The sequence below is a fragment of the Schistocerca americana genome, chromosome 2 (assembly GCF_021461395.2).
Source record: "Schistocerca americana isolate TAMUIC-IGC-003095 chromosome 2, iqSchAmer2.1, whole genome shotgun sequence".
In the NCBI taxonomy this organism is placed as follows: Eukaryota; Metazoa; Arthropoda; class Insecta; order Orthoptera; family Acrididae; genus Schistocerca; species Schistocerca americana.
Genome location: NC_060120.1, coordinates 451,536,573 through 451,548,651, shown reverse-complemented (window position 1 = coordinate 451,548,651; position 12,079 = coordinate 451,536,573). Strand labels below are relative to the sequence as shown.

Here is a 12,079-nt window from a genome sequence, read left to right as displayed (position 1 = left end):
ACTTTGTTTCAAATAAATTTACTGCCTGAGCAGGAAAGCTTATTAAAGGCAAATTTCTTTAGCAAACTGACAAAAATAACTTAATTATTCTGCAAGGTGATTAATGCTCGAGTGTCAGAAAGGTGGAAATAAAATAAAATCTGAAACTAGTAACATATTTTAGCCTTCTTTAATTATGTGAATGTATTCTAATTCACTTGATAGCTCCCAGGCACAGAAATCCATCTTGTTTTCATTTGACATGAGAGCAGTAAACGAAGAGGAAACAGAAAAAAAAAAATCACTAAATGTAAACACAGGTCACATAGAGACCCCCCCCCCCCCCCCCGCACTATAACTCACACTGCTCAGTGCACCAGAACGGAAAAGAAAAACACTTTTCAAAAATAAGTTCATTTTATAGCGCACATCTTTCTGAAGAGTCTGATATAGAAAACAGATATCTCCGAGGAAATGTAAGACCTGTTATTTGGTCTTTAGTGTGCCAAAGTGCAGTGCCACACCTCTACAAACAACATTCCTATACCGCACGTCACTATATTTCGCTCTGTAGAACTCAAACGCGTATATTTTGCAATGGATGACATCAAACTATTTCAGGACAGCGGCAATTAAAATGTCCTGTAGTGCCTCTCCTGCTCCCAGTCGGCCAGTAATAACTTGCTCTTCTGTGCGACATAAAATTAAATATAGGATAGCTAAAACCAGTGAAGACAAGAGACAGGCAAGACAGTACACATTTCTTCAATCCTTAGCTCCTTGCGATTTTTCTCTCTAATATTGCTGCAGCTTTACATGGTGTGCTCTCCTTTCTGTGAAAGAATTATTACCTCATCAAAGTTCGTCAAACATTTTGCTACATGAAAAATCAAAATGTCATCTTCTAATACAGAAAAAGTTGTTAACACAAATAGTATCAAAGACTGGTGTGGTTTCTCAATCTGATTACCTGTCTGCTTGATAAAACAAAATAGGCCTTTCCAATATTGAAGTAATTGTAACACACACCAAATAAGCAAGACTGTTTTGGCAATAATGATCATTTTAATAGTACGTCAATATAATTCATGAAGTACCAATACGAAATACCTATTTGGCCTACAACAACCAAAAAGCTTTATGTTGGGAAATAGTTTCACATTTCACTCATACGCTCCAGTTTCTCAGGCATGAGACTGAAAAGTAGTAGAACGAAATTTTTGTATAAATTTGGAATCATCATATTTTTCCATAATTTGTGTGATGTCCCCGTTTCTTCTCCTTCCTCGTTCTAACAAACAATCTTGTCATCACTAATTCTGTAACTATTCCTACCACTATCAAAACTCATTCTCCGGTTAACTTTACTACCCTGCCACAATCACTGGTTTAGTTATCCAGCAATTATTCTCGGATTAGGTGTTATTACGTGTTCATACAATGCGTTTTCCGCACTACTGCCAGAATGGAACTTAAGCGGCTGCTAGCCGGGGACTACGACTGGCCATATCTAGTGTAGCGATCTGGCCAAAAATTTCCTGTCAGAATTTCACTTTCTTGGATACACTGAGAAGATAATACATGGTCTTTCTTACCTGTTATTCCTTTTAGTCATTTATTTCCACTCTGGTAGTCTGAATCTATTGATTTCGCTACTAATTAAAACAATGCTAAGCATTTGCAAACTGAATCAACCACATAAACAAGCAGCAGTTGGCATTCATCAGTTCGGCTTTATTCCGCTTAGATTGTATAGCCCCGTCCTGTTCTGTCGGCAGGAAAGTTCGTTTCTAGATGCGACGAGGATTCCCCTGGTAGAAACATCATGTACACTTTGCATGCATTCATAAATCAACTTAGAATGTGATCAAAAATGTCCAAAAACCAGTAGGGGTGCGTTTCAAAATCATGTGAATAATCTATAGACTGACGTGCGCTGAATGCTAGGTGCTTTGTGAAACAAGGTTTTTTTCCTCAGGAATATAGATTTGTCCCCTCCCCCCGAAACTGCAGCCAGGTTCAGATACCTCGGTTTGCAGCCCCTCCCCCCTCTCACCCACTAGATACGGGCCTGCTGCACAAGGGTGAATCTGGCAGCCTGGGCATGCCAGAAAAATTTTCCAGGTACCCCATGTGGCTTGTTGCTACTGCTGCTGCTTACACAGCCAACAGCCACATTTCTGGAGCCAGAAGCGGGAGAAGGTATTACTCATACGTGACTCAACTGCGCGTCTGCATGAGCCCGCTTGCAACTGCTTAAATGAATCTAATGTAAATAGTTGTGGCGTCACGCTTATCAGAGGTAATTTGTTGTAATGAAACATTGCACAGTCTTCCTAAAGCCTTTGACACATTTTGCTGTTGGCAGATGCTTGTACGTGCACTGTGTTATTTTATATGGCACATTTCCTTTGCAATTTAAGTTTTTTTTTCTTTTTTTTCTCTTGTTCATGTTTTAATGCTGTAGTATTATTCTGCAGTAGCGGGATACAGTAATATCCTTTGTTCGAGTATCGGTTCTTACCACTCAAAATTACAAAAATTTTGCTGAAAAATAAAATAACGAAAAATTCCCGGAATTCTAAAAAATTCCTGGGCTTTTCCCAGTTTTCTACTGGATGAAAAAATTCCCAGGTTTTTCCCGGATCTCCCGGTTGTTCTGGGTCGTATACACCCTGACTTAGCCGTAAACAGCATTCACGTGAGCTTTTGAGTTCTTGCTCTTTTTCTAGCAAAAATTACAGTCACATACAAAACCACACAGACACTCAAAGTGAAGCAACTTAAATTGCTTAGTGAAAGCAAGACTTCTGGTCCAGACTGTATACCAATTAGGTTCCTTTCAGAGTATGCTGATGCATTAGCTCACACCAATATTCAAGAAAGGTAGTAGGAGTGATCCACTTAATTACAGGCCCATATCATTAACGTCAATATGCAGCAGGATTCTGGAACGTATATTGTGTTCGAACATTATGAATTACCTTGAAGAAAACAGTCTGTTGACACACAGTCAACATGGGTTTAGAAAACACCGTTCTTGTGAAACACAACTAGATCTTTGCTCACATGAAGTGTTGAGTGCTATTGACAAGGGGTTTCAGATCAATTCCGTATTTCTGGATTTCCAGAAGGCTTTTGACACTGTTGTTGACATCGACCTACATAGGGAGAAACGATCACCATGATAAAATAAGGGAAATCAGAGCTCGTACAGAAAGATATAGCTGTTCGCTCTTTCCGCGCGCTATACGAGATTGTACTAATAGAGAATTGTGAAGGTGGTTCAATGAACCTTCTGCCAGGCACTTAAATGTTACTTGCAGAGTATCCATGTAGATGTATATGTAGAAACATGCACTCCAGTGGATAAGGGAATGTGCGTTCCAGCGTCTGTGCGGTAGTTCTTTAGTTCGCGTACTTTTGTTAGAAAAAGAGCAAGAGCTTGAAAGCTAGTGTGAGTGCTGTTTCCTGGTATGTGGCTTTGTGTTCCAAGCAGTGGTCTGCTATAGGAGACTGGAGGCCTTTCCCTTATTTTATGTATTGCTCCATCCAGGAATTTCCATTATTGTTCTGTATTATTATTTCATTACTCAAGTTCTCCAAAAGGCATATTAACAGTAAAAAGAACTGGGGGCAATTGTGCACAAGACTGTAGATTTTTTAGCACAAAATTTCTGACATAATTTTTGATATGTGGATATTGCCAAGCTACTTGTATAATTCTATATTTCATTCAAATTAAAAGTCTGAGACATTTCACACTTCATAACACAACTGTAAAAACAGTAATTAAACAATGCACTGATTATTACTGGTATGAAGCTAGTTTAGTTTCTAGTCCATATAGACACCTTCAGTGAGTATTTCGACCATACTTGTCAATTGGCTTAACATATCTCAGTTGCAGCATTTTTCTAAATATTCAAGTAATGTATACTCCAGTTTTTGTACAAACTGAAAGTAACACTCACATTTCCTCACAATTTTTTATAGTGTACAGGACAGTAGTTGGGGTCTTCGGTTCATCAAATACCTCTTCTATTGCTTCTCTTACAATCTTGAAGTCTTCATCCACATCTCTGGACTCAGTTTCTTTATCTGATGCACTCTGAAATTTCATTTAAACTCTCAAATGACACTTGATTTTGCAGCTATGCAGAAAAACATGTCTGAGGATATATTTACAAAAGATAATTACAACTGAGACAGAGCAACAAAAATACATTTGAAAATGATAGAAAATCAGGACACTGGGTTCTGAGGTAATAAATTTAACATCTTGGTCACTGCTGTAGTACAGTGATGATATTTTTAATGTGTAACTAATTTTTCCCTGCTAATGCTATACAGTCACACAACAGAAGTTTCATGTTTGACGATTGGGGAGTTGGAATTAGCGGAGGAAGAATGTGGTTGGAAAATGTCAAAAAAAGGACAAATGGGAAATGTGAGGAGAGGTGAGGGAAATTTAGGATGTTTCTTTGATAACTATTTGTAGTCTATTGTCTACTGATGACAAAGTAGGTGTAAGTTGTTTTATGTAGTACACTACAGAGCCAACAACAAATAATTTGTATTTATTTTACTGGAGACAAAATGTCCTTGCACACCAAAAATATAAACCTGATATTAGTCAACTTCAAAGTGTTCAGTGCAAGGCCCCATAATCAATTTTGCTTATTCATAGTAGTAATACACACATAACAGTATAAACACAAAGCTGGTTGAAGCCATAAATATTTTTTTCAACTCATCCATCTTTCAACTCATTTGATACGGTCCCCTATCTTCTTCTATCTTGTGCTAATCTTTCCATCTTTAAGTTATCACACCCCACATTCCATGCAACAAAGGGGAAAAAATTTACTTAAATTCCAAATGGAATATATGGTGGGAAGAGAAGCTGAACAATGGCAGGGGTGTCTTTATTTATTTGGAAACTCAGTTATGTCAGATGAGATACAAACAACCAAAAAATGAGATAATCTAAGAGGAGTAATAGTACAAGGTGATCAAAAATAATAATCAGATATCTTAAGCAAAATGCAAAATAATGTGGACAAATGTCAAAGAAGGGAGAGCATGCAGAATCTCCGCTCACGCACTATGACATTGGAGGAGATTACAATATGCCAATTAGGAACTTTGAAATGCACCGGTTACTTAGAACAAGAGGTGGGAGTAAACTATCTTGTGACATTCTACTGAACATATTTTCCAAAAATGATTTTGAAGAACTGGTTAGATAAATCACTCAAGAGAGAAATATGCTTTAACTTTTGAATTCAGTGACTGCAGATACAGGAGTCAGTAAACACAAGGATATTATACTATCCCTAATCACTAGTGTTCAATGTGAAGCTAATAAAAGTGGAAAGAATTTTCTGCATAACAAACGTAACAATAAAATGATTACAAGCTGCTTAGGCTGTCAACAGCAAATAAAGAGGTCTGAAGAGGAGAATGTAGATGATCTATATAAATATTGTAGGCCAGGTGACAAGTTTGGAGCATGGAAAACAGTGAAAGACGAGAAAACCACCATGATTCAGCAGTAACATTCAATATTAGAAATTTGGTACAAAGGCGGAGAGACTAGCATAACTAGCTCAAACGGAACCAAATCCTTGAGGAGACGCAAAAATTTAACAAAATAAAAAAAAAGTGTTAGCATCTTACATGGGAAGCATTTAATGAATTGATAAGACAGATCTTACTTGCCACATTGTCAACAAACTTTAGAAAGTTTTGATCCAACATAACGTAAGTCAATGGATAAAAATCATCTGTAAAAACATTCAGTGATCACGACGGTACCAGAGTGAAAGATGATAATATGACTGAAGTATTAAATGTCTTCCAAAATTAAGTCACCATGGAAGATTGCAACACAGTTCCTACTTAAGAACATCACACGCATACAAAAAATCATAATATGAAATATGTGAGCCTTAAATTGAAAACAACGATCACAGGACATATGCAATGAACTACAGACTTATCTCACTGAAGTCAATTTGCTGCATAATTACAAAACACATGTCGTCCACACCTATGACAAAATTTTCTGGGACTGAACAACTACTCTTCCAGCAGACTTCAATCCAGTTTTTGACAGAAATTTAACATGTTAAAGTGGATAAATACAGGTATTATGGAATTTTAGATTTCTTAATTATTGCATCACTGACTGAAAGTAAACAGAGTGCAATCAGATTTAGTCAAAAGTGTTCCAGATGAAAATGATAATTGCACCAACTTATCTTTATGCTGCATTTACTCTGTTTACAAACATGTCCCAGTCAATGTTCTTTGCCAGATGCAGCCCATCCAAAAGTTTGTGAGCACACCAACCAAGGATACTGTTCAGCCTCTTCACACCACCCCAATCCTAACACCTCACAACTGGCACCTGTTTTTGAACACAGACTTTTGATTGGCAGACAAGTTGGTTTCTGGTCATGCTTTCTGCTGCACACGCGTGACAGTTGTGTCTTTGGGTGACCCAGAATCATGCTCACTCTGCCACCAAAACCAGCTTTGACCACGGATGCTGAGGGAACTTCAATTGCAGCTTGTTAGTATTGGACCAACAGCATTAGTCACTCCCAGTTTCATGGCACACCACAGAACTTCTGTGCAGGGTCTCAAATCGTCATGTAGCGCACAGCTTTGCCATATACATAACTGGTGCCATAGGATATCTGTGCCTGTCCCTATCCCAGAGAAACCCCATCAGCTCCAGTATTGGTCACCCTACGCCCCAAAATGGAGCTAATATAAACTTGGCTGAATTCATCCACACGTTCTCAACCTAGGGTGATGAAATGCTGTATTACCCCCGCATCAATCAGTAAATCCAGCATGAGAGTTTGTCAGCTTCCACCATGTATAGTGCAGTGAGTGATTGACACACCTGCAGATCTGAGGCCAATTATATAAAGTTCCCAGCAGAGGGGCTAGCTGGATGTAAGAAACGAAACTGGATACCACCGGCCATGCAGAACTGATCTGAATGATGCTTTATGACATGATTCAGGTCAGATTTTACTTTATGGGCTCAGTGAATGGGCACGGACTAGAATGATGTTTGATTCTGCCTGTTTTGCACTTCATTCATGATCTGTAGCACTCAAAAGTATTAGTTTATGCCTATGCCGTATTCATACTGCAACAGGCTATGCTGCCCATGTTTGATAATTATACCATAAATTATTATTTCAGTATCCAGAGTAACAATTTGGATGTAAACAAAGATTCACATTAACTGTTAGGTGTATTAATGCATAAAATTTGTAAGTATTACATTAATAAATCTGCAATTAACTTACAGGAAAAACTTTTCATTTTCACAGTACTGAGGCTTCCTAACTTAATGCATGTTTTATTAATTGTAGTGTGTACTGATGTTAGACTACATGTGTGTTTGCCTCTCTGTTAAAAAAACAATAGAACCATGTCTAGAAATGCACTGCAATGTTCAAACTAATCTTCAAGTTCATGACAGCTCTACCTTCAGTGATTTCGATTGTCTTAATGAAACTTATTTTTAAGGAAAAAAATGATATGAAAAATTAGGAAGTACAGTATTTCTTCACAAACACTAGTCAGAATCAATAAATAAACTGTGGGAGTATAGTTTCAAGAGTCTGCAGCAGGTCATTACCTCAGAATCCTCCATTGTGGTTGCCTGATCATTTGCAACTTTCTCCTGGGTGATAGAAAGGATGGTGCCATCTACCTCCAGACTGAACCTGTCCTGCAGTAGCTGCAATCAGAGGTGTTAATGCAAAATTAAAACTGTGTGAAGAATAATATTAAAAAAGATCTTCGGGAAAGGGAGCTCCTTTCTAATAAATGAAAAACAAGCTCAGAGGTTTAATGCTACATGAAACCCACAATGAAAGTGGCTGGTTCTGAATTTCAATTACAATTAGCAGACATTTATGACTATGAAGGTGGCTTTGGATTGGTAGTATGGAAAATATAATTGGTAGAGAAGCTCATTTTCAACTCCAAATTGTATTCTAATGAAGACTGGAAAAAAATATTAACAATTGCTTTAGAAGATCAACTGGACTTTCTCCCCTTTTCACCTTCATTATCTTATTAATGTAGTGCAAGTGAAATTGTATTTCTTGCCTTACATTTTCATTTCATAGATTCCCTTTTTTTTGTTTCCTGAGTTAATGAACTCTATGTTCCAAACGCAAAGATAACAAAATGTGCGACAGTAAATAACATTCTCATTCCTTACCACAATTAATAAATGTTTTGTGTGTGTGTGTGTGTGTGTGTGTGTGTGTGTGTGTGTGTACTGCTGACAAAGGCCTTAATGGCCAAAAGCTATAATTGTGTGAATGTTTTTGTTGTGCCTATCACGACTCGGCATCTCCTCTGTATGGCGAGTAGCAACTTTCCTTCTCTGGTATTGTTACATTCCTGGATTTTACATTGTTTGAAATACATAGTTCTATTTTAGACCAGAGTATTTCTATTACTTACATGCGCATCTATACCTGTCACTAACGCACACTAAAGTAGTGGTGCTCGACTAGGGTTAACCACTTTAAATCTCAATGATGAAAATAAATTACTGGCAGCCTTTGGCTGGCAAGGAGAAGAAATGAGAGCTGATCATAGCCCTGCATCCACAGGGCAAATTGCATGATAGACGCTCATTCTCGTCACTCGCTTTGCACTAGTAGTGGAATTACACTCTGAATGGCCCTGGCATACAGCTGAGGAAACATGGACTCTGTAAACATTGGAATGAATAAAAAATTAGAATTTTTTTGAAGCTGTCGATTTTCCATGTTTTCTACACAGAAATTATATGCTGTATATCTGAGTGTCATCAAATATTGCCACACAGACTGAATATTATATGCACAAACGAAAATTAAAGGGATAATCGAATTCTAAATATTAATGAACGTTGCTGATTTAGCTGTGGGCTGATTTAGCTGTGGAACTGGAAATTTGTCTGACTGAACAGCTGATGAAATAATGCTTGCATTCAGTCTGCAGCTAAAATCACACAGGCATTGAGACATATTTTGGGCAGAATAAAAGAAAAATCTATGTTAAGGAGCATGACAACTTATTATAATTGAAGTAAATCATTCAAACAAATTTCTTCACGAACAAATTATTTGTAACTTTATACGAAAGTAGCCAAAGATAAAATGCAGCCAACAGAAATTCTCAATATGCAACATCTTCCTCCATTGTAACAAGCCTGCTGACATGTCTGGTTGATATAATTATGAAATTTGTTTGCAGTGCTAAAAAATGAGTGAACAATGCAAGAATTCATGATAGTTAATGACTAACATTCACACACTTCAAATGTAGAGTTTCCTACAACATTTGTGGAATGATGCTGGAGATCTTAAGTCATCCTAAAGTGTTTAGGGCTAACATTGAGTAAGCTGTCTGTTAGAAGATTGAATAGTTTTCCAATCTGACATGCATCTGTGCAGTTATGTAGAGTGTTGAGATTGAAAAGTTTCAAAAGAGCTACTGAGTTTGAGTACAAGAAAGACTTCATAATATTTCAGCTCATTGGCAATTTTTTAACCGAGAAAGTGTCCAAGATATGACTGGGAGACTTTTTTCACATTTCCACATGAATTGCAAATTATTGCACCAATGTCTTACCCGGGAAGTAAAAACAAATAGTTCATCTGTATTGCTGTCCATGAACAAACAACGCTCACAACAAACTACAGACATGTGATAGCCAAAGAAATGTTGAAGAAAACAAAAAAAAATATTTTGAAGATGATTTGGGAGGTGAAACTAACTTGGAATCACAATAAAGTTATTTGCCAAAAACTACAACAGAACTGATGACTTCTTAATTTTTGCTGAAGAAGGTTGTGATTTGAAAGTCTTGCATTGTTATCTTGAAATAAAGACAACTTCATGAGATATAACACATCAATATCCTCTTTGAAGATGTAGAATGTATTTTGTTCATTTAGTGTCACAACAGCAAATTTTCGATAAACTTTCTGACAAGACGTTTGAAAAAAGTGTCGTTCTGAAAACAAATTTAAAGCCAACAAAATGTACATTTGTTTAATAAGTGACAAAGAACTGGAACAATAAATGTCACTGGATTTCAAATTTATCTATTATTAATTATTTTACCCACAGATGACAAATACATGTTCTTATTTGTGTAAATGAAAAATGTTTCAAGTAAATATTTTTATTTATGATTCTCGAATAATGACTAATAATTTTTATCTGCAAATAAATTCTGCCTAGCTCTGGTGAAAAGGAAGGCACATTGCACGTGATCACTACAAATTCGCAGCCTATGTGCAAGAGAGTGCGAGCGTGAGAAATGTGTCTGGCTGGAGACAAGTAAGTTACGTCCCTCTGGCCATTGACAAGCACTAACTCGACTGTGCTATTAGGCAAGGCAGTATTCAAGTCACTTGGCAACACCTACTGACATTTTTTTGAAGTGTACAGATGCTCTCTCTTGCACACTGGAGACATGTGAAGACCTTTCTTATGGGTCAATCACTTGCAGGGCTCTAGAATCTGTAGTATAACAGTTGGTGGTGGTGGTGGTGCTGGTGCGGGTGAGGGTGATGGTGAAGATTTGGGGCTATAGTTTAACACTGACTCCAAACCATGGTGCAGCTTGTAATTTTTCACATACAGGAATAATAGCCAGAGGTGAAAGAAATGATAAGTCACAAGAAAAATTCAGAATAGATTTGAGTACTGAACTCAAAACCTTTGGATTTGTGGACCTGACACCTATTAACTAATGATGAACTTATGCTGAATTTGGTGACCAGACAATAAGATACAACTGGAATTCGAAACAAATATCTTACTGAACACAATATCTGTGTCTATACCTACATCTACACTCTGAAAACCAGTATGAAGGGTGTGTGGCAGCAGATATTACAAACTGTATTATGTATTTAGGCTTTCTTCCCATTCCATTCACATATGAAAGTGCCTCTGTGCACCCTTTATTTAATCTAATCTTGTCTTCACAAATCCCTACAGGACCAATGTGTGGGAGGGTGTGGTATCCTAGATTCTTCACTTAAAAATGATTCTTGGAACACTGTAACTAAGTTTTCACAGTGAAGTTGGCACTTATCTTCAAGCTTCTGCAAGTTCAAATCTTTTAGCATTTCATGTACCTGTACTTTGGGTAAAAAACCCATCACCATTCACATTGGTCTCCCTTGCATATTTTTTAGTATCTTCTTTCAGTTCAGTTTGGTATTGGTTCCACACACTTAATAATATTCTAGGATGGGTGGCAAGAGCATCTTGTAAGCAATTTGTGGACTGATTGTATTTCCCCGTTGAGCCTGTGTGATTAATCCACTTCACACCATGACAAACTGCTACTCCCAGCAATTTGCATGAGTTGCGTTATTCTAACTGTGTCTAATTAATGTTTTAGTCACAGAATACTAAGTTTCTGCATGCAACAATTAAGGACAGCATTCTACCTTATACAGGGTGTTACAAAAAGGTCCGGCCAAGCTTTCAGGAAACATTTCTCACACACAAATAAAGAAAAGATGTTATGTGGACATGTGTCCGGAAACGCTTAATTTCCATGTTAGAGCTCATCTTAGTTTCGTCAGTATGTACTGTACTTCCTCGATTCACCGCCAGTTGGCTTCGGTGCTTGTGTTGACATGCGACTCATTGCTCTACAGTACTAGCATCAAGCACATCAGTACGTAGCATAAACAGGTTAGTGTTCATCACGAACGTGGTTTTGCAGTCAGTGCAATGTTTACAAATGCGGAGTTGGCAGATGCCCATTTGATGCATGGATTAGCACAGGGCAATATCCGTGGCGCGGTACATTTGTATCGAGACAGATTTCCAGAACGAAGGTGTCCCGACAGGAAGACGTTCGGAGCAATTGATCGACGTCTTAGGGAGTACGGAACATTCCAGCCTATGACTCGCAACCGGGTAAGACCTAGAACGACGAGGACACCTACAATGGACAAGGCAAGTCTTCGTGCAGCTGACGATAACCCTAATATCAGTGTCAGAGAAGTTGCTGCTGTACAAGGTAACGTTGACCACG

General features: G+C 37.6%; 1 protein-coding gene across 1 annotated transcript in view; it reads right to left on the bottom strand.

Annotated features, from left to right (window-relative positions):
• The window catches only part of LOC124594805 (TAF5-like RNA polymerase II p300/CBP-associated factor-associated factor 65 kDa subunit 5L), a 156,024-nt gene that overhangs the window by 53,215 nt on the left and 90,730 nt on the right, over positions 1-12,079 (bottom strand). The window contains exons 5-6 of the mRNA XM_047133235.1: positions 7,649-7,750; positions 3,954-4,090 (exon numbers count right to left, since the gene is read on the bottom strand). Of these exons, the coding sequence (XP_046989191.1) occupies positions 3,954-4,090; positions 7,649-7,750 (239 nt within the window). The remainder of the gene's footprint in view (positions 1-3,953; positions 4,091-7,648; positions 7,751-12,079) is intronic.